At 43.9% G+C, this 23147-nt stretch overlaps 1 protein-coding gene across 7 annotated transcripts in view; it reads left to right on the top strand.

The window, feature by feature from the left end:
* LOC121615748 (collagen alpha-3(VI) chain-like) overlaps nt 1-21199 on the top strand; it is a 59111-nt gene extending 37912 nt beyond the window's left edge. For 3 of the 7 annotated variants that reach the window (XM_041950137.1, XM_041950132.1, XM_041950139.1), the window contains 34 exons: nt 579-657; nt 785-930; nt 1020-1112; nt 1244-1297; nt 1542-1613; nt 1724-1750; nt 1852-1896; nt 2090-2143; nt 2247-2309; nt 2742-2807; nt 2935-2988; nt 3081-3116; nt 3210-3272; nt 3542-3604; nt 3864-3926; nt 4242-4304; nt 4847-4897; nt 5086-5121; nt 5251-5313; nt 5612-5674; nt 5896-5928; nt 6038-6074; nt 6189-6200; nt 6300-6793; nt 6938-7040; nt 7396-8097; nt 8223-8325; nt 8415-8470; nt 8815-9075; nt 9359-9442; nt 10690-10875; nt 12250-12309; nt 13247-13432; nt 20361-21199. In XM_041950137.1, the coding sequence (XP_041806071.1) occupies nt 579-657; nt 785-930; nt 1020-1112; nt 1244-1297; nt 1542-1613; nt 1724-1750; nt 1852-1896; nt 2090-2143; nt 2247-2309; nt 2742-2807; nt 2935-2988; nt 3081-3116; nt 3210-3272; nt 3542-3604; nt 3864-3926; nt 4242-4304; nt 4847-4897; nt 5086-5121; nt 5251-5313; nt 5612-5674; nt 5896-5928; nt 6038-6074; nt 6189-6200; nt 6300-6793; nt 6938-7040; nt 7396-8097; nt 8223-8325; nt 8415-8470; nt 8815-9075; nt 9359-9442; nt 10690-10875; nt 12250-12309; nt 13247-13432; nt 20361-20404 (3615 nt within the window). In that variant the 3' untranslated portion in view covers nt 20405-21199. The remainder of the gene's footprint in view (nt 1-578; nt 658-784; nt 931-1019; nt 1113-1243; nt 1298-1541; nt 1614-1723; nt 1751-1851; nt 1897-2089; nt 2144-2246; nt 2310-2741; nt 2808-2934; nt 2989-3080; nt 3117-3209; nt 3273-3541; nt 3605-3863; nt 3927-4241; nt 4305-4846; nt 4898-5085; nt 5122-5250; nt 5314-5611; nt 5675-5895; nt 5929-6037; nt 6075-6188; nt 6201-6299; nt 6794-6937; nt 7041-7395; nt 8098-8222; nt 8326-8414; nt 8471-8814; nt 9076-9358; nt 9443-10689; nt 10876-12249; nt 12310-13246; nt 13433-20360) is intronic. The other 4 variants (XM_041950134.1, XM_041950133.1, XM_041950136.1 and 1 more) reach the window with 4 other exon arrangements.
* Nucleotides 21200-23147: the final 1948 nt, after the last annotated feature.

Raw genomic sequence — 23147 nt, 5'->3', positions numbered from 1 at the left:
CACCCAGATTGGCAAAATAACATTACATAAATTCTCTAATCTCTGACTCGAACTCTGTCTCTCTCATTAGCAAAGCTCGATGTAAAAAACATCCAGGTAGCAACTTCTAATTGCTGTTGCTAATTAGCATTAACTTTGTAGCCTCAGTAACTTGATGGGAGGCAACAATTAAACTTTTGCGTTGTCGAGTTAAGCTGTTCTTTGCATTGCATCACATTTAGGACTTTCATTTACTAGTTAATCTTTCATTCAAATGACAACAATAAGTTACAATGATCAATTTAATAGTTCTAAACCAGGACCTTCAGGATGTGGATCAAATACCTCATAAAAAATAAGGTGCGCAAAATTTCCAGCTGTGCAGCTATTCTTTCACTGTGTCAGATACGTATTTTGATCAACATTTAACTAAATATGTGTATTAAATCAGACTCGGTGTTGGCAGATATCGAATATTAAAGAACCAAGGCCAAAAAAAAAATGCATCAGGGCATCCCTAGTTTAAACTCTAAACCATTGAAAAGTCTCATGGGAAATGAACAGAAGTATGAAACTGAACTGTGTTTTTTTCCCTGAAGGTTGTCATTCACCTGACTGATGGTCTCGATGCCCCATATGCTGAAATGAAAAGGCGAGTTGAGGAACTTCGGCTGTCAGGTAAAAAAAACGACAAAGTACCAATGGACCTCAGGACCTTGAACCTCTGTGAAACTATAGCAGTATCGTATTAAGAAGTAATTAGTGATGATGAATCTGCTGCTGACCTCTTGTATATTCAAATCAGGAGTGAACAGTTTCATCCTGGTTGGGCTGGAGCGGGTGCCCAAATTTGAGGAGGCTTTGCAACTGGAATTTGGTCGCGGCTTCAGGTACACCAGACCCTTACGCGTCAATATCATGGACTTGGACTATGAGCTAATGGAAGAACTGGTGAGTACTAGTCAGTCAGACGAAAGACTTTTTTGAGTTTCATTTTGTCCCCTTGAATTACTTAATATTTGTTTTATTTTGCTGTGCAGGACAATATTGCAGAGAGGGAATGCTGTGGAGTACCATGCAAATGTACTGGCACCAGAGGAGACCGAGGTGGAGTTGGACTTCCAGGGTCTAAGGTATCCAATGTCAAAAAATATATGTTAATATGTTTTGTCAAGTACTTCAAAATGTACGAAGACATTTGCTATAATTATACCAGAAAATAACTTTTTATCAGAAGCTAATACTCGGTTGTTTTGTCTTTCAGGGTAGTCCAGGATTACCAGGAAGCCAGGGACATCCTGGAGATGAGGGTGGACCAGTACGTTTGAATACCTTGCTTATATATATGGTCACAGCCTGACAATGTTTCCATGAGAGACTTTGAGACACCTTCTGTACATTGCCCTTGTCTATAACTGTTGTTTAACCATGTTTTTTGTTCTCAAGAAGTTCAGTGACAACTTCAAATGTTCTTTTTGTTTTCCACCACTGCAGGTTCCTTCAAATTACACCCCTCCTGCATTTTTTCAGCATGTTTTATTGTCTTTATTTTGTGGTGACAGGGAGATAGAGGTCCTCCTGGTGTGAATGGAACTCAGGGTTTCCAGGGATGTCCTGGACAGAGAGGTGTCAAGGTAAAGGCTTTGATATCGACATTTACATTGAGCTTAAAGCTTTTTCGAATTGTAAATTGGCATTTTTATTATTTATTCGTTATAATGATGTAACACTTTTTTTTGCTCAGGGTGGTCGTGGATATTCAGGAGAAAAGGTGAGTGTTTTTCTTTCTTTTTCAAAACTTCTCATTATTAGATGAAACTGTAAAACATGGGATAATCCAATGTCACCTAACCAACTGCTACCATGTTGCAGGGTGAATTTGGAGAAATTGGGCTTGATGGAATCAATGGAGAAGAGGTAAGTGTTATATTAGATTTTGTCATTAAGTCCATTTGTTTTACATGTAACACATCATGCACAATCGTGTATGATCACTTCTTGTTTAAGCTGTATACCAAGTGAGTCTCACCAATGAATTCATGTGAATGTGAATCTGTTCTGGTTTATGCATGATTGTGGGCTTTAACTGGCATCTGATGTATGTTTTTAGGGCAAAAGCGGAGTTGCTGGACCCCCAGGAGAGAGAGGAAATCCTGGCAGAAGAGTGAGCATCTGGATGCAACTTTAGATTTTTTTCTACTAATTTTCTGTCACTGTTTTGTGATCAGTGCTGATAAATATTCACTTAACATATTTATTGTTTTTAGGGCCCCAAAGGTATCAAAGGACAAGCAGGAGACAGAGGAGAATTGGGAATCAGAGGAGACCCAGTGAGTATTCTGGAAACTGGTTATAGTGTAATTTACTGTCCATAAAATGCCATATTGTGTTAACCATGGATACCTGAACTGATGTAGGCTGATTATTTGTATTACATGTATATACTTTTCTTTCATTATGTGCATTACTGGTTGAGTGTGAATTTGTTTATATGCATCCATGACAGAGTGAAAGTCAGAGACATAGTATTATTTAGTGTTACTTATCACCTGTTCACTGCCCTTGAACTGGATGCTCAGCAGTGCTCAGTAGATTAAATTGTTGTGTCTGATCACTTAGTATGTGAGTGTGTACATCCGTCCCTTAGCTTGCATTGCACCCCCAGGCAGTTTGTATGTGTTCTTGGTTATCTTTCCTGGGCAAAATGTGCTTTAGGGCATTTGAATGTAACTGCATTTGAAAAAGTGATGTCTGTCCAATAGGGTACAACTGGACGAGATAACAACCGTGCAGGACCTAAAGGAGATCCCGGTGATGCTGGACCAGCGGTAATTTTCTCCTTGCAATAGAAAAAAATCCTGCTAGGGCATTTTCAGTGTTATACTTTCGCTGTTTTACATTATGCGGTTGGTTGTATGGGTTTGTTTAACGTTGATATCTGCTCTGAAATGATAGGGAGAGGCTGGTGAGGATGGACAGAGGGGAGGTCCTGGTGAACTCGGAAGAAAGGTAAACAAATTTACCATGTGTTCATTATCTTTGCTAAATACTTGCTACTGCTGTATGTTATTAAATGCTTACTTCTACTATCATTTCATCAGGGAGCTGATGGCAGAAGAGGCCCACCTGGACCGGCTGTAAGTCCCTTTTTTCGGTGATAACATAGTTACACGCAGTAACTCTTGGAATGGTAGTAATTGTAACATTTTGCTGTCTGCATGTCATTAAAGGGAAATGCTGGAAGGCCAGGAGCTGATGGTGTTGCGGGAGAGCCTGGTATTGGAGGATCGAGGGTACGTTTGTCACCCTTTCATTGTATTTTACACATAGATTCAATCTATAAATGAACTTGCCAAAACTTGTATCATAGCAAATGTTGTCATTATTGTTAATATTTTTTTTGGCTGCATCAGCAATAGGGCAAAACATTTTTGACTGGACTGTGAGTGGATTTTTTTACGTATCTAGAAATGTGTGTTCATTCTGTACTTGTGGGTTGGAAGTCCATGTCTAATATACAAGAAACTGGTGCATCATCCATGTCTGGTTTGTCTTCTTTAAGGGTACATCAGGACCAATTGGAGCACCAGGACCCAGAGGAGAAGATGGAAACCCTGGACCCAGGGTGAGTAAGCCTGTTGTTGTTTAATTATATAAAATCTTTTGCTGTGTCTGTAACATATTAAACACAAATTAATTCCAGCAAAGTCATGTATATTTACGGAACACATTTAAAATCAGCATCAGATTTCAAGCATGGTAAAATGCAGAGAAATGCACATATCCACACTTTGTAACAAATGATACACTTTAATGGACTGTAAAACATGTGAACAGTGTACTTAATTTTGAGAAAAGTAATGTCTTAATGTTTTCTTTTCTAGGGTCCCGGAGGTCAACCAGGTCCCAGTGGAGAGAAGGGCAGAAGAGGAGCTCTTGGTCGCAAGGTACTGAGTGGAACATAATTTGCCGTGGCTTATGCTCTTCCATAACAGGCTTGTTTCATTTAAAAACACACTGGCCTAAGCCTAGCTCTCTCACATTACTGGACACACATGTGCAGTCTATTTGAGCAAACATGAAAGCGCTATACGAAAACATCAAGGCTCTGCTTGAGAAAAAAAAAAAAGCATATGGGTGTAATTAAATTTATTGAAACTGGCCCGACAGCTTAAAGAAATATTTCACTCTTAATTTAAGCCTTGACATTGCCTTTGAATGTTTCAGTCTCTGTCTCATTCTCTGCATCTCTGCATTTGCAGGGAGAGCCAGGAGATCCAGGACCTAAGGGTGTTATTGGACCTCTTGGTCCCCGTGGAGAGCCTGTAAGAATGAAACCACGTCTTCTGAGCATGCACTGTGATGTAACGCTGGTGAAACATGAACAAAATAAGAATTTTCCATTATACAGAATATCACACTTACTGTAGATGCTGCATAGTTTATGAAACCAAATGTCTATACTTCATGATACAGTATAGGATTATTTATTAATCTACTTAATAACCGTCCTTGTGCTGTCATTTGGCAGCTTCAACGTCTGTCTCAGGTGGCAAGTAGAAGAAGCTTTGCTTTGCTTCACTGCCATGTGTGGTTTAAAGCGAGACTTTTGTTGATGTGTCTTTTATATCTGATAGTGTATGTGGTGTGATTTTAATGTGGGAATTGGTATTGTTGATGAGTTACGCATTGAATGAGTACCATGACATTGCTAATATCCCCTAACAGTGCATAAGGCTGTAACTTTAAGACAGAGGGGAGCAGGAGGTGTTGCTCTTGTGTCCCCTTTACTACCAAGACTGAATGACAGAATTAATAAGCACAGTACAAAGAAAACAATTGTTTTAGCAGTTTCTTTTTCTTATAGGGTGAAGATGGTAGAGATGGCTTTGGTGTCATAGGGCCTAAAGGAAGAAAGGCAAGTCAAGTTTGACCTCTTGTAAAACATATATATATATATATATGTATGTATGTATGTATGTATGTATATGATCATCAGAAGGTGTGTCTTCATTTTGACTAAAGTAAATGTGAACCTGAATTTAGAGAATGTTACACAGAAACAGAAATCATATGACGATAATGATGATGTGTTTCCCTACACAGGGTGATGAGGGCTTCCCAGGATTCCCAGGACTAAAGGTAAAAGAAAACACTGACTCTTTTCAACAGAGGTAACACTATAATTTGCTTATAGTGTTGCTGCAGCTTAGCAACGTGCCTCTTGATGTTGGAGATTTGCATTCATTCTCTTTGCTTGCATCATTTCAGGGAGCTCGTGGTGACCCTGGCACTAAAGGCGGACCTGGACCCAGGGGAAATCGTGGACAGAGGGTAAGTTTTCAGACGTGAGTTAGATTTGTTAAATATGAGAATATATTCTAAATGTGACAGCAGACACCGTCTACTCTAACTGGAATGGAAATCCCTGGACACGTGTTTGGTCATTCACAATAGGACTGCTGTTAAAGTTTGGTCTCAAATATATAGTCGCTCTTGGCAGCGAACATGCACATTAATTGTGGCTCAGTGTGTGTAGAGAGTGAGTCTTTAAGCCAAGCTCTTTTGAACTATTGACAGTTGAATATCTTAAAAAATTAATTATTTTTCTCCGACTTTTCATTCCTTCCAGGGTGTCTCTGGGAACATCGGTGCACCCGGACAGAAGGGAGAGGTTGGATACTCTGGGCCATATGTAAGCAACTGAAAATGACTCTTTAGCTTCCATATAACTGACATGATGCTACCATAGGACAATATGAGTTACAATATATAGTACTATCTTGAGTGGTCTGTTTTTGCTTTTATCTTCTCATGGATGCAACAAAATTAATCATGTTATAAAAGCAATACAAAAAATAATAACACCTCGACAAAGTCCAGCTGTTAACACAACTGTTGTTGCCGTTCCCATAGGGTCAGAAAGGGCCGAGGGGACCAGGTGTTGTGGTACGAGCACATTTATCAAACTGTATAACATTTTGTTAAATGAGCGGAGCAAAACTATTCTGCTTGTGATCTTTCAACATTTTTCACCAAAATATCTCTTTGTCCTCAGCAATGTGACCTGGTCAAGAAGATCAGGGACAACTGTCGTAAGTATAATTTCACTACCATCAACAATATCATCTCATGACATGAAAAGTAAAGATGTTCATGTCTTGTGTGCTACAAAACTGGCTAACTACTCTTCTTTTTCTTACTACCAGCTTGCTGTTATGGTAAGTACAAAAAATAGCATAAATTTATAGGTATTAAGTGTTTAAATGACTGTGTATATACACTGTATGTACTACGTGTGTCTATGTGTACGCCATTAGGTAAACAGGAATGCCCGCTCTACCCCACTGAGCTGGCCTTTGCCCTGGATGTCTCTGAGGGCAATGGGCGTCCAACCTTCAACAACATGCGTGACACCGTCCTGCGCCTACTCAGAGACATCACCATCGCTGAGAGCAACTGTCCAAGAGGAGCTCGTGTTGCTTTGACCCTGTACAACAACGAAGTGACCACTGAGATCCGCTTCGCCGATGCAATGAAGAAACGGGCCCTGTTGCAGCACATCGAGGGACTGCAGACCCTGCAGACCAAGAAGCCGCGCAACTTGGAGACTGCAATGAGCTTCGTGGCCCAGAACACCTTCAAGAGAGTGCGCAGTGGTTTCCTCATGAGGAAGGTGGCCATCTTCTTTGTTGGCGGGCAAGTCGGTCAGGCGCAGGCACTTAGTAATGCGGCTCTTCGCCTCCATGATGCTGGAATCGCCACTCTGTTTTTGGTCAACCGTGATGACAGAGCGCTCAGCAGAGCACTGCAGGTAAAACAAAAACAAGGCAGATATCTCTAAGGGGAACTTCGGAGTACATCGTTTTTTAAGGCACATTTACAGTATCTCTCTTCAAAGGAAACTCACACAGTGTACATTTTATTATTCACTTTTTTGCTTCTCTCTGAACACCAGGTCAATAACACGGCGCTGGCTCAGGTGATTGTCCTTCCCAACCCTGATAGTCCACAATACAATTCAGTCATCCAAAAGGTTATGAACTGCCATGTCTGCCTAGGTATGTTGTTCGTACACTGACAATGACTTCACAGTTAAAGCATATTGTTTTTATTCTTTACTGAAAAATACATTTTTTTTTAAAAGATTGTCTTGATTTGCTTTTAATTCATATTTGTTGTGTCATGCATCCAATAGTTGCTCTTTTTCTTGTTTTTCTGTTCTGAAAATTCTGAAAATTGGGGATATTTTTGGATTATTCATTATTTTAGCCCATTTCAAAATTATATGAATAAACATACATTGTTTAAATTGTGTGACATAATGTCTGACAATATGCTGGTTTAAGGAAGCCCCTAACAGATCTTTAGTGTGCCCATAAAAGTTCCATTACATTACATGATTTCCTTTTTTAGACGTCTGCTCTCCAGACCAAATGTGTGACTACGTGCCCCCATCGACCGGCCGAGACAGGAGGTCTTCCACCACAGACGTGGACATCGACATGGCTTTCATCATCGACAGCTCGGAGTCTACCTACCCGACAGTTTTCACAGAGATCAAACGCTACGTAGCGCATATAGTGGAGCAGCTGCACGTGTCCTCAAATCCCACATCATCCGTTCACCACGCCAGAGTGTCTGTGATCCAGCAAGCACCTTACGGGTTCCTCTACAACAAAACTGGATCTCCCATCCATGTGGATATCGGTTTGACCGACCACCACTCAGCTCAGGATATCGTCAAATTTCTGGTGGAGAAGACGCCGCAGTTAGAGGGCGGCCGGGCGCTGTCAGCGGCCATCGAATCGACGGTGGGGCAGGTGTTTGAGAAGGTGCCTCTACAACGTGACAGGAAAGTGCTGATGCTCTTTGTGACAGGAAGTGTGGAAGAAGAAGAGGAGCAGCTGGTGCGTATTGCTACTGAGGTCAAGTGCAGAGGCTACTTCCTGGTCATCATGGGTGTGGGCGAGAGGCTGAGTGCTGGAGATGTTCGCGTCTTGTCACGCATGGCGAGTGAGCCGACGGATGTCTTCTTCAAGCGGCTGGACAGCAGCTCACAGTTTCATGACAAACACATCCAGAACTTTGGCCAGCTGATGCCAAAGTACATCACCAGTAAGTTCAAGATAGATATCAATCTGTCGATCAATTTTATTGACTTTTTTGCACAAGTTTAGGTTTAATGCCATTCATTTGATCAGTTAATTCATGTGTGTGTTCTGTGTTGTTTTTCTTTTCAGTTGAAAATGCTTTCTACATGTCCCCTGAGGTCTCCAAAAATTGCAAGTGGTTCCAGAGTGACCAGCCACTGAAAAACCCCTTCACATCATCACAGCAACAGGAGTCAGTATTGTGATATTTTTAATGCCATATCATTGGTATTTCTCAGAAACATTGATGGTTTTTTTCACTATTTGTTGGTGCGCTTATAGGAAACATCAGAAACATCATGAAAATCACCAAGTAGTTCATCAAAGAAAGCACAAAGGTAAGATTTTGGACGCACTACAATGTCAAATGAATGTGCTTCAGCGGGCGATGTCAGGGTAAAGTGCTGATTGATTTGACTGCTTGATTCTGTTTTCTTCACTGTGAGTCATGCAGAGCTAACCGCTAACACTGGCTGCCCATAAATCAGCAATCAGCACCGTAGTTCACACTTCTCTCAGACTCATTTCTACACGCCTCACAACAGAAAAATGACTCAAAAACGGTCTGTTTTTCATCACTCTGACATCCATCCACAGCAGCTACTGGCCTCCTGTCTCTGCAAACATGTGATTTTTTTCGTGTATTGTCCTGTCTTGACTCCACTCTATCTAACCCCCTCAGATGCAGATGAGCTGCACATCTCTAACGTCACCTCCAGCAGCTTGAAACTGCGTTGGAGCAGCCTGAACCCCAAGCTCTTCGTCTACTTCGAGGTAGTGGTGACACGGTTGCACGACCATTCGCTGGTGCTGAAGACCAACGTGTCGGGCACAGAGCTTTCCGTGGACAACTTAGAGAGCGCTCAAACATATCATGCTGTGGTCACTGCCCACACTGCAGAGGGTCAAATTGTCTCCACCCGCAAAGGCATCATGACTACCAGTAAGTCCATTAACACACCTCCACAAATATGTTGTAAGCATCCTTTTTATCCCACAAGATGACATATGATGTGATATGATGAACACACTGACACATTTTCCTCCTTCCCTTTTTCCTCCTTTAAAGTGTCATAGTATTTTTGGGAGGGGGCGGTGTTATTTATCCAATTACGTAAATTAAAACTAAGCTAAAAACATGAACACTCAAGCAGTTGTCTTGCCTGAATCACAGACTTCCCTCCATTATTGCATCTGCTCCATGACCGCTCGTTTCACTTTGACAGAAGCAGCAGAGCCTACAGAGCATAAGCCACCCGCCCAAGTTACCAGTACTGTAAACACTGCACCTCTGGACAAACCAGAAACCGGTGAGTGACTGAGCATGCACATACAGACTGTATGCATGTGTGTGTGTGTGCATAACATTTCCTCTGCTGTGACCTCTATTCTGTAATTTTGAACGTACATAAGATGCTCCTTTAAACATATGTAGCATAGGTTTGGTTTTCTTTTTGAATTTGAGCTCATTCCTGGGAAATAAGAAACATCTTTGGTTTTGTATTTTTTCTGCTGACCTCTGGCCTCCTCAGCCACATATCAGAGCAACAACGCACCTCAATAGGAACCAGAAATTTAAACTGTCAGCACAAATTCATTCAATATTGACTCTGGTGCATTGATGCTAATGGGCTCTATGGAGTTTGGCTGCGTTTCCTATGCAGAATGTAAGTCATATAAATAAAACCTTATGGTTCAGCCCAAAGACATAAATGTGCTGTGCTGTAATGCAACAATAGTTTAACTCAACTACTACACAAATGTGCCTTTAATCAGCTCACTAGTTCATGCGAAAATATGCTGTGGGCCATTCAGGAAAACTTTAGAATCTACAGCTCAACTCTCAGGACAGCTCAAGTCTTGGTTTGTAGATTTTCTCCATAATTCGTTATGACAAAAAGAGTTGACGTCACCTCAGAGAAAAATGCATGTTGTTACTGGAGATGGAGATGATTTACATTTTTGTCTTAGTACCGAAACCTGACAGCTAGCATTGTGTTCTTCATTAAAAAAAAAGCCAGTGAGTGCTGTACTTTGATTTTTGTCATAATCACCTGTGAAGGAGTTACCTGGGGTCGACTCCTGGGATTAGTCACATGCAGATAACCTGGACCACACAGCCATGCAAATCCTAGATGACTAAATGAACTAACATTAAACAGAAACTGTAGTTATAACAAACTAACTTTTTAGTTCACCTGTGCAAACCGATTGTTGAACCTATTTACTTTCTTACATTTACTTTCCACTGACTTGACAAATATCCAAACCCTTAATGATGCAAGACCCCTAAGCTGTCTGCAGCATGTTATGCCATTATGTTGAATGCCATTTCCTTTGCACTGGAAGAATGAACCATATCAGCATCCAGACTCATTTGACCCCACTATACCCCTTTGATCACCCCTCATTTATCCACTACCAGCAACGTTTTAACTGTAGCTGCTGTATGCCTCATATAGTTGTACATTTATTCCTAACACAAACTCATCCTCTCTCTCTTTCTGTCCTCCATCACTGCTGTTGTTGTTTTTGTTTTGTTTTTTGCATGCTCTAGCTAATGAATTTGCAGACCCATGCTCACTTGACTATGACCCTGGAATGCCGTGCAAAGACTATCAGGCTAAGTGGTTCTTTGACAGAGAGAACGGGATCTGTGCACAGTTCTGGTATGGAGGTTGTGGAGGCAATGAAAATAGGTTCGACACTGAGGCCCTCTGCCTGAAAAACTGCATGAGGTCAGGTAAGTTGTTATCAGTGCCCAGCCCTCTGAGGGAATGCGCTGCCCCCGGGTGTGGTGGTGTGATATATCTCAGCACATGATAAGCTTCTGCTCCAGATGCAAAACTGACAAATGACTGTTCGCTAAACCTCGCTCCAGAACAATCATAGTCCTAAGCAGCCGTAATTAGGCACAGCAGGTCTGTCAAGTTGTGGATTTCTCCAAATGCTGATGAGGCTGTAAGAGCGATACGACTGTAGCTTGCAGGTTGGGGTCTTTTTTTAATTACCACTCCAAAATTAAAAACACGGGAAGAAAACTGTAAAGAATGAATGGAACAGTGTATTTATCTGCTCCAAAGAAAGCGGCAAACGCTAGCATGCCTGGCTAATTAGCTGCCGACAGTACCCTAGAATTAACTCCAGATGCAAGGGGCTTGACATCTAATTACAGAGGCTCACAGGTTTCTCAGTCTCTGCCCAATCTGTACAAGAAACATGATTTCTTTTTCTACACAGATGCATTGGTCAGGTTGTAATGCCTGGCCAGTGAGTTATTCTAACCCTAACCGTTCCCCAGCCACTTACAGTCTAGGGCCACATTTCAGCACATGCGTAGAACAAATCGAGTTTCCAGTACAAATTGCGTAGCTACACTTTTCCCCTGTGAAAGTCAAGCATACCTTTTTAAAAATTAAAGGATAAATTAAACTGCTTTAGCTTCTTTTACCATGATATGATGTAGCCACTTTGAGATTTAAGACCCTTTGATATACTTTTATATTAAAACATCAGCTGGAAATATTAAAAAGTCAGCTCAAAACAACTCACAAGCTTTAAGCTTTAGCATTAATGTTTGCTAATAAAATCTAGAAGTGTTACTTTTCTCAGCAGACAGAAGTGAGACTTATGTTTTGTTCACTCATAGGTTGTTTAAAAAAATACAGTGATAATAGAAAATCTGCCACAGTTATCATTGTAAACTGCATAGTCTATAGTGTGAGAGAACTGGATGCTGAACAGGTGCAGCCGGCAGGGCAGGGCTTAGCAAACAGTCAATTAAATACTCATAATTCACAGAAGCTAAAGGAACTTTAATCTTATTGTTCGTTTACTTTCAATGGTCACTAATCACATGAAGTATCAAAGTGAATGTGGATTACATCTGCACGCAGAGGAGTGATAAGTGTGCTGGGGAGTTAAAGTTGGGAAAGAGAAACTACCTGCCAGTGTGGATAATTTGTGACATAATGAGGATTACATCTGTGTGAATGTCTGTGGTCATTTATATCCACATTGCATTACATGTTGAAAATCCTGCTGATAGTTATTCGGCAGCTGGTGGAAGTCTGTTCCTTTAAGCTGAAACCACATTTATATTTTCATATTTCCACAGTGCCAGAGCCTCAGCAAAAAGCGCAGCAGACTGAACAGGTGGAGGTCCTCCCGGATCCTGGTGAGATCTGATATACAGCCACTAAATACCACGATGAGTTATCTGCAGACCTACAGTGTCATGTTTCTGTCCCTTCCCTTCGAGCTCTCTGTTTTGAAGACATGACTGACTTTGATGTGAATGCACGGGTATGCTCTGCAGATAGCCAACAGGAAATTAGAAGCGCGCCCTTCCTGGTTTTAAACAAGCAAATCCACATCCTCAAAACATGATCTGAATTAAACTTTCAGACCACCCCTCATGTTGAGCATACAGTATATCTGAACATCACGTCACTGTTAAATAATTCAGTTTCCACAAACTGTGCTCGCTCTGCAAAACAACAAGTCCTTTGTGTTTAACTGCAAACCCACCCACCTCCTCCTCTGCCCCTCAGACAATCTGAGTGACTGACGGAACAAGTCAAGAGCCAAATGTGGAAAATGAGAAGGTTACGCTTTTGTCACAGGAGCGGGCCAAGTCATAACCACAGAGAAAATGAATGGAAAGCCTTGTTCACTGGTTCATTGTTTTTTGGCAGCAGTCCTCACACAGAGCAAGTTCAATTTGTCAGCACCCCGTCAGCGTTGGGGGAAATTGGCACACGTTACTTACAGTAATGCAAAGTCTACTCCAAAGCAAATGTGGTATATCTCATCATTGTGGAAGAATAAATGTCTGCGGTGATGGAAGTGCCTTTGTTCTACCCTTGAAACATTTATGAGCATTATGCTAATTTCCATCCCACAGCACAAACAAGTCACTGCCATCATGTCTCCATTACTGCTCATTATGTATAATGATAATTACATATTGACTGCTGATTGCTCCACTCATTGTTTTTCATATTTGAGGTCTAATTTAGTGTATGTACAATTATCTTAAGCATGCAGCTTTTCCAGATGTATGTGCTCCTCATACTTTCTTTGATTGTTATTCTTTGTCACTTCCCTCACAGCAGCCTCTACGGCTGTGGACATTTGCCAGCTTCCCAAAGAGGAAGGTACTTGTGCCAAATTTGTCCTCAAGTGGCACTACGATGCCCCCAGCAAGAGCTGCACGCGCTTCTGGTACGGAGGCTGCGGTGGAAACCAGAATCGCTTTGACACGCACGAGCAGTGTGTGAAGGCTTGTGAAAATCCAGGTACGTGTCTCCCAGTCTCATGGGGGAGCAATCAGAGCATTCACAGCCTACAGAGTGGGTCATGCTGATAAACTGCTTCACCGTCTTCCCTCAGCCTAATTTCTGTGGAAGCACATTGCTTTCATCAAAGAAAAAAAAAAAAAGGTCTTAATTTTCATACAGTTCCATCAGTGCACACACTAAAGAATTGGGCCAAGGGTCTCCCATGAAGAGTTCACACAGTGGTGAAAAATAACTAACAACAGTTACTCAAGTACTGCACTTAAGCATAAAAAGTTTAGGTACTTGTACTTAACTTGAGTATTTCCATTGTCTGCTACTTGCTACTTATACTCAGCTACATTTCAGGGGGAAATGCTTTTTAATCCACTGCATTTATTTCACAAAATGCATTTTTGGCACATTTGATCTATCAGCTATCAGTAGCTCCACCTAATGGGCATTTCCCCTCTTAGCTTTTCAGCTGCCCTTTAAATAAAGATGTGAGTCTTTCACAAAAACATTAGAGAAATGAATTAATCAATTATTAATGAATTAATTCTCTTTGAAGGGAAACCACTGGACTAAACTACCTGAATATATATAAAGCAATAAAACCTGCTAAAACAGTTAATGTTGTGCACACTTTAATGCATCAGTATGAACAATCTGTTGATGTAATATTTAATATCATGTCAATCAAGGCCTACTTTTGCTTTTGGTACTTAAAGTGCATTTTGCTGATGATTTTTTTACCTTTAATATTAAATTACAAAAGACACAGAGAAAGAGAGCATGCAGGAGAAAGTGTTGAATACAGACAGACCTCTCAGCATCACTCAGGTTTCATGTGCTGCTGAAGCTGAAAGGTGGCGATGACAGACTGCTTCCTCCTGTTCTGATGACCTACTCTTGTTAAAAATTAGCATGTTGTTGTTGTTGGGGGCTTGACAGGAAGTGCTGAGGAAAAAGGAAGCAAAGACTGCTCCAAGTTCAAGTTTGTTATTACAAAAATAGCCCATAAAAGTTATGAAATTCAGCTTTTGGTGTTTTCAGTGGCTCAGACCCAGGCCATGGACCGAGGGTTGGGAACCTCTTTCACTGTTTCAAAGAGAAGCAATAACGTCGCTTCAGTGTCTGCTAATGACACAAGACTGATGACTTAATGCTGATGTAGCATGCTCACTATACGTTCAGTACACTGAAATTTAGCGGTTAGCATGTGCCCTTTTTTAACATATAAAACATCAGCTCCCATGGCTACATGAATTAGACAGATCTCATAATAATGAGATCTGGGTCTCATATTGCAAGATAAGGAAGATGAACAGTTAATGTTACTCACTAACAGTTAGTTAGTGAGTAACATTTATTTATATTGCACTTTTCTGTGACGGCGGGTGCAGAGAGAGACCCAGGAGCGGAAACGGAGAAGGTTAACAAAAGTTTATTTTGCAACAACAGGCAATAACTGAAACAATCGCTGGCAGCGTGAGGTCCAAACAAAACACGAACTCAGAGAGGTCCAGAGAGTGCTGGGCTGTGTGGGCAAGGGAGGCACTGGAACAAAAAGAGAAGAGACAAACAATTAATCAAAACAGTTCAGCAAGCTATCAAAACGTACTATACCACAGGAGACTGAGACCAACTGATACCACGGTACGTGGAAGTATACTCTGGCGTCGAGGAGTCACTCCGCAGAGGTTAAATAGGCGTCCTAATCTCCTGAAGTGAACTCAGGTGTGCCCAAACACTCCTCGACGCATCGGGGGGGAAGGGAGCCTCAGGAAAACAAAACGTAAAGTTACAGCCCACAAAACAGAACACAGGAAATGGACCTTCAAAATAACAGCACAGACAATACCAACCGCCACAGTACCCCCCCCTCAACGAACGCCTCCAGGCGTTCTACCCGGCTTGTCCGGGTGAGCGGCATAAAAGTCCCGAAGGAGAGAGTCATCCAGAATGAGTCCCCTGGAGACCCAGGAACGCTCCTCTGGACCGTAACCCTCCCAATCCACCAAGAACTGGAAACCACGGCCGCGTGGACGGACATCCAAGATCCGTGACACCGTGTAGGCGGGATGACCATCAATGAGGCGGGGGGGAGGTGGGGCGGCGGCCGGCGGGCTGAGCTCGCTGGAATGCACCGGCTTCAACAGGGAAACATGGAAGGTGGGGTGGACCTTCATAGAGTCTGGTAGCTTGAGCCTGACGGCAGACGGATTAATGATCTTCAACACCTCGAAAGGACCGACAAAACGGGGAGAGAGCTTACGTGACTCGACATCCAACGGAAGATCCCGTGACGACAACCACACCTGCTGACCCGGTCGGTACTCGGGGGCGGAGACGCGGCGAGCGTCGGCCAGCCGTCGGTTCCTCTCCGTGGAGCGGGTGAGAGCAGCTCTGGCAGACTGCCATACCTCCTTAATCCTCCGGAGGTGCTCCTTCACAGAAGGGACGGATACCGCAGTCTCCTGCTCGGGAAACAAGGGAGGTTGATAACCCAAACAGCACTGAAACGGTGACATACCTGTGGCCGAACAGGAGAGGGAGTTGTGGGCATATTCTATCCAAGGCAGGTGTGTACTCCAAGAGACGGGATGATGAGCAGCCACGCAGCGAAGAGCGGACTCCAGATGTTGGTTAGCTCGCTCTGTCTGGCCGTTACTCTGGGGATGGTAACCAGAGGACAGACTTGCCGTGGCCCCCACCGCCTTACAGAACTCCTGCCACACCTGGGAAGCGAACTGTGGACCCCGGTCCGAGACCACGTCGAGGGGAATTCCGTGAAGCTTGAACACATGAGTCACGAGTAGACTAGCAGTCTCGAGGGCAGAAGGCAGTTTAGGCAGAGGAACATAATGCACAGACTTGGAAAAGCGATCAATAATAGTTAAGATGACAGTGTTACCTTCAGATGGAGGAAGACCAGTAACAAAGTCCACGGCGATGTGAGACCATGGGCGGCTTGGGACGGGCAAGGGGTGCAGTAACCCCGCAGGGGGATGATGAGAAGCTTTTCCCCTGGCACAGACAGAGCAAGCGGCAATAAATGCACGGGTGTCGCGGTACATCCTCGGCCACCAGAAGCTCTGACGGAGGAACTGGAGGGTGCGGTGGAAACCAGGGTGACAGGTAAGTCTAGAGGAGTGAGCCCACTGGAGAACTTGCGACCGGACCGAATCCGGGACAAACTTGCGATCGGGGGGACCGGAACCAGGGTCCGGTTGTTGCTTCTGCGCCTGGAGCACGAGGGATTCGATCTCCCATGTAGCCATACCCACGATGCAAGCCGGCGGGAGGATGACATCCTGATGTTCCGAGTCCAGGGGAGGGGCATAGAGACGGGACAGGGCGTCGGGCTTAGTGTTACGGGAGCCGGGGCGATAGGAGAGGGTGAAATTGAACCGGCTCAAAAACAGAGCCCATCTGGCTTGGCGGGGATTAAGCCTCTTCGCGGTGCGTAAGTAGGCGAGGTTTTTATGATCAGTCCAGATCAAAAAGGGAACCGTAGCGCCCTCCAGCCAGTGCCTCCATTCTTGAAGCGCCCAAACCACAGCCAGCAACTCTCTATTCCCGACGTCGTAATTCCGCTCGGCCTGGGATAAGCGGCGGGAAAAGAAAGCACAGGGATGCAGTTTGTGAGTCTGAGGGTCTCTCTGGGAGAGGATGGCACCAGCACCGGAGTCGGAAGCGTCCACCTCGACCACGAACTGACGAGTGGGATCGGGGTGTTTGAGCACCGGGGCAGAGGTAAACAGTGCTTTAAGCTGGGCGAAAGCCTGTTGGGAATCGGGAGACCACTGGAAGGGGATTTTCACAGAAGTAAGTCTAGTGAGGGGAAGAGCTACCTTACTGTAGTCACGGATAAATCTGCGGTAGAAGTTAGCGAAGCCGAGAAACCTCTGCAACTCCTTCCGGGTGGTGGGAACGGGCCAATCCGTGACAGCTTGGATCTTGGCAGGATCGGGTCTTAGCTGACCCTTGGCGATGATATAGCCGAGGAAACCCACTGAGTCAGAGTGAAACTCGCACTTCTCCGCTTTAACAAACAATTTATTCTCAAGAAGTCTCTGAAGCACTAGTCTTACATGCTGTCTATGTTCCTCTAGATCTCGAGAGAAAATCAATATGTCATCTAAATAAACGAAAACAAACCGGTTTAACATGTCTCTGAGGACATCGTTAATGAGAGCCTGGAAGACAGCGGGGGCGTTGGTGAGACCAAAAGGCATGACTAAATATTCGAAATGACCTAACGGTGTGTTGAAAGCTGTCTTCCACTCATCACCCTCCTTTATCCGGACGAGGTGATAAGCGTTACGCAGATCAAGTTTGGAGAAGATGGTGGCGGAGCAGAGTGGTTCGAAGGAGGGGTCGATGAGAGGGAGAGCGTACCTGTTCTTCACGGTGATGTCGTTAAGTCCACGGAAGTCGATGCAGGGGCGAAGGGAGGCGTCCTTCTTCTTAACAAAAAAGAAGCCAGCCCCTAACGGAGAGGATGAGGGGCGGATGAGTCCAGAGGCTAGAGAATCCTGGATGTATGTCTCCATGGCTTCCCTCTCGGGGCGTGACAGGTTATACAGCCGACTGGAAGGGAGAGGAGCACCAGGGAGGAGGTCTATGGAGCAATCGTAGGGGCGATGAGGAGGCAGGGACAGGGCTAACTCTTTACTGAACACAGGGGCTAGGTCATGGTACTCGGGAGGCACGGAGGTAAGGACAGGGGGCGTGGGAGGTGGTGGAGAAACACGGGAAGAAAAGGGGTTGGCCGAACGAAGACAGTGGGCATGACAGAATGGGCTCCAGGTGGAGATACTAGCTGTAGTCCAGTCTATCTGGGGGTTATGTTTAAGCAACCAGGGGAGGCCCAACACCAGGGGAATCTGAGGGGAAGGAATGACGAAGAATTGGATGTCTTCTCTATGATTCCCAGAGATTATGAGCGTGACCGGGACCGTACGTTGAGTGACCTGAGCTATACGTCGGCCGTCTAAGGCGGTTACATTTCTGGGCACCGGGAGGGATTCAAGGGGGAGCTTAAGCTGGGTGGCTAGTTCGGTGTGGATGAAGCTCTCGTCTGCCCCTGAGTCAATCAGAACCCTCATGGGAAGCGACTCACGACCCCAAAGCAGACAGGAGGGCACGGTAATACGGGAGGGAGAGCTGGGATTAGGGGATGTCTGACTCACCAGTGCGCTCTCCGTCACGGGTGAGCCTGCCCTTTTGGCGTCTGAGGGCAGTTAGCGAGAAAATGACCTCCCTGGCCACAGTAGATACAGAGCCGCTGGCTGAAACGTCGCTGCCGCTCGCTGGGGTGGAGACGGGTCCGACCCAACTGCATGGGCTCCGAAGGGTGAGAGGAGGACGTGGAGGGAGCAGCGGAGTGGCCGGAGGATCCGCCACTGGCTGAGGGGGGAGCGAGGGAAGCTGGCTCGTGAACATGAGAGAGGCGAGTCTGGGCTTTCTCTCTCTGTCTTTCTCTCAAGCGGTTATCTATGCGTATGGCGAGGGAGATTAATGACTCTAAGGAATCGGGTTCATCTCTGGAAGCTAATTCGTCCTTTAACTCACTAGAAAGACTCCGTAAGAAAACACCTCGTAGCTCTAACTCCCCCCACCCGCTCTCTGAAGCTGCGATACGGAAGTCAATAGAGTAATCTGCCACTGATCTCGCTCCCTGCGCCAAGGAGAATAGGCGTTTAGCAGTTTCCTGCCCCTGTCGTGAATGATCAAAAATACGACTAAGTTCCCTCGAGAAACTGTCGAAAGACGAGAGAATGGGGGAGTGCTGTTCCCATAACGCTGTAGCCCACTGCGCTGCCCTGCCCCGTAACAAATTAACTGTATAAGCTATCTTAGCTCTATCAGAAGGATAACTAAGGGGTTGTTGATCAAATACTAGTGAACAGCGCAAGATAAACCCCCCAGCATTACCAACTTCACCTGAAAAGGGTTCGGGGGCCGGCACATACGGCTCACGCTGAGAGACAGACAGAGAGGTAGATTGGGCTGCAGCGGTTGCCGGTGGGGGTGGCGCTGGTGTGGGACTTGGGGAGGAAGGAGAGCCACGGGTGTCCGTGCGGCTGAGGTAAGCGGTGAGGTCACGGACTTGGACGCTGAGACCTTGTACTGCCTCCATTACTCCCCGCAGCATGTCCTCGTGCTGGCCGAGACGTAGTCCTTGATGGGCGAGCGCCGCTCGAAAGGGGTCCGAATCCGCTGGGTCCATGTTTGGCCAGAGTATTCTGTGACGGCGGGTGCAGAGAGAGACCCAGGAGCGGAAACGGAGAAGGTTAACAAAAGTTTATTTTGCAACAACAGGCAATAACTGAAACAATCGCTGGCAGCGTGAGGTCCAAACAAAACACGAACTCAGAGAGGTCCAGAGAGTGCTGGGCTGTGTGGGCAAGGGAGGCACTGGAACAAAAAGAGAAGAGACAAACAATTAATCAAAACAGTTCAGCAAGCTATCAAAACGTACTATACCACAGGAGACTGAGACCAACTGATACCACGGTACGTGGAAGTATACTCTGGCGTCGAGGAGTCACTCCGCAGAGGTTAAATAGGCGTCCTAATCTCCTGAAGTGAACTCAGGTGTGCCCAAACACTCCTCGACGCATCGGGGGGGAAGGGAGCCTCAGGAAAACAAAACGTAAAGTTACAGCCCACAAAACAGAACACAGGAAATGGACCTTCAAAATAACAGCACAGACAATACCAACCGCCACACTTTTCTACATCTAATGTCACAAAGTGCCTCACAATAAATGATAATAAATAACAAAGATACATCAGAATTATGCCATAATTACAAGGTGAGGTCTCCAGTTAGTTTAAGTCAAGAGCCAAGAGGACAGTTTAAGTTATTAAAAGGTTTTTTGGGACATAATTTTAATAATGAAAATGGATGACCGGGTTTTTCTTTTCCATCCATCAGCAGCACCCATCAAACAAGGAGTCATCGCTGCAATAAGAACATAGGACCAAAGTGACACTCATGGCCGGCTTTCGCCTCCGTTTAGGGGATTCTGAGGAGGATCATCCATGTCAGGATGCAATACCAAAGCAATGGTGGCTGCACTGGATTCCACAAAAATGGACTTTATCCCCAAAATTCTTGAAGTAGTCTTTTTCACAACAAGAAGGAAGGCAACACGAATTGCTGCATGATTTGTTTTAACCTACTGGTGCTACATAGTATGTTTGTTTTACAGATGAGCTGTCAAAGTGCCTTCAGTCAAGTTTTCTGGAACAATGACATCATATGAGTTTTGATATTTTTTAAAATGCAGTTTTATAATTAGCAAGAAACATATATGAATATCTTGGACAAAGATTAGCAATAAATCAGTACATGCAGGACTGGCATTATTCAATGCAGTAATCTTTTTTTTTTATATATTGTGTTTTTGACATTCCACATTCACATAGCAACATTGGCTTTTATGGATTTATATTGTTTTCACTTGATCCCTGTGGAATCATTCCTTCACTATTTTACAGTCACAGAAACCACAGCAATGTTTACACAGGTCTTGTTCGGCGGTGTGTGTGTTTAGATGACAGCGACCAACTGCTCGGATGCTGAAACATTAATGTAATGTTAAGTGCACTTCTGGATCCGCTGCCTCAGACACCCCCCCCCCCCCCAGCTATTGAGAAATGGAATGTACTTGTCAAGCTGTTATTTTTTTTAAATTTTTGTTTCTTTTGAATTTACTGAAATTTGTGTTTCATCGGGGTATAGGGGAAATAAAAATGAATTAGACTTTCTAATAAACGTGAGCAACTGATTCTTTTCTTTCCTGTTTTGAATCCAGACTTAAAAACAAGAAGCAGTTGTGGAGAAGCACACACGGTGTTTGACATCCTTTCAAAGGTGGAACTCAAAGAGAAGCTAATAAAATTCTATAAAGGTCATCTTTCATTTATTTAGCATTATTCTTATTGTCTTTTACTCTTTTCACTCCTCCAGACTTCACATCAACCCACAGTTTAATGGTGACAAAGAGCACATTGTCAAGTATCCTTAGACAGAATAATGTCTAATATGCTGTGATTAAAAGATAGAAGAGCGTATTCTATTCTATTCTATTCTAGTATTTCTTATTGGTCATTCATCTGATGCTCCTCTTTGAAATTGATGATGAAGATCTGATAAAGTCACACTGTAAGCAGAGATCCAGTCATTTTCTGTGTGATACACACATCTATAGGAAACACCTCAGAAGCTGCAGACTGAATCATATTTATTTCCATTTTTGTTAAGATAAGACAAGATAAGATAAAACTTTATTTATCCCCAGCCGGAGAATTTTGGCCATTACAGCAGCATGTGAAAGCAGCGGGAAGAAAAATAGCAGCAGAGGTAGAGAACATTCGGAAAAAACAAAATACAGAATAAAAAGTAGACTATATATATATATGTACATATTATACAAGGAAAATGGGATTTGACCATGTAAAAGAAAAATAAAATATGTAGAAAAAAATATGTAAAAAGTGTGTATTGCCCCAGTAGCTGTGGAAAAAAAGGACAATGTTTGCTGCCTTCAGATTAAAAATAATAATAAATAGTGTTACTACTATTGCACAGAAGAGTAAAATATAAAAAAACAGTAAATGACATGTAATATTGCACAAAATGTAAGGATATGAGCGTAATTTGTCAAACAACATCAATACAGTCTTATGTTAAGTGGTGCTGGAGTTATACTGTCTCTTATACGTCTATAAATGTCGCTGTCATCTGTTTAAAGACAAATATTCAGAGACATAAGTGAAAAGTATTAACTCCTGTTCCATACAAGCAGGCCTGTTTCACTGCAGATGTTTTGATTTGTCAGGTGTTACTGTAACATGAAACACGGCTCCGTTCTGTTCTGTCAGTCGGCCCTGACAGTGTGACTGTGAGCCAGAATCCACAACACCAGGACCCTGAAACTGAAGCAGCTAAGTGGAATTCGGCCATCATTCTTTTTTTATGCACTCTTTGTTACTTCAGGTGTGTCTTGTTGCTGCCATCTGTGGTTTTGTTGACACTGAGCTCCCAGAGGAAGATCTCAGCCCGAAAGGTTTTCACCTCCAGAGGCGGGATCCTCTGAGCTTTGCTGCACCTGCACATCCTCCCTGACTAAAACAGTCTGTCTGCAGAGACCAAAACTAACATGTGTTTGAGTGATGTTCAACTTCTGCAAACACCTACAAGTTTATAACCTGTGAGGCTGCTGTCAGACAGCATTACAGTACATCCTGTATGAAGCCACTGACACACAGAATACAAGGCTGAAGTGTAAGCAGTGGCGTGCACAGAGGGGGGGCAGGGGGGACGACCGCCCCCCCTCGTGGCCCATTTGTTGAAAAACGCGTGCTAAAGTGCCCCTGGGAGCCAAAACGCGCGCTAAAGTGCCCTCTTGGACACCAAAACGCGCGCTAAAGTGCCCTCTTGGACGCCAAAACGCGTGCTCAAGTGAAGTCCTTTTCGCCCCTGCCCTTCAAAAAGTCTGTGCACGCCACTGAGTGTAAGTAAAAATTTGTACAGAATAAGTCCTCAGTTCAACATTAAATCCAAGCTGCTAGCATGAACCATTATTAACATACAGCTGTACTTCATTGTGGTGACGACCTGGATGCAAACACACTGCAGATATTGACGAACTCATCGACTCAGTGCTACAGTTTAACTGCAGTGTGTGCACATGATGGTCAGGTACACATGAGCAGC

Source organism: Chelmon rostratus, chromosome 13 (assembly GCF_017976325.1).
Source record: "Chelmon rostratus isolate fCheRos1 chromosome 13, fCheRos1.pri, whole genome shotgun sequence".
NCBI lineage: Eukaryota > Metazoa > Chordata > Actinopteri > Chaetodontiformes > Chaetodontidae > Chelmon > Chelmon rostratus.
Note: the sequence above shows the minus strand (reverse complement) of the source record. Positions and strands in the feature narration are given on the sequence as shown.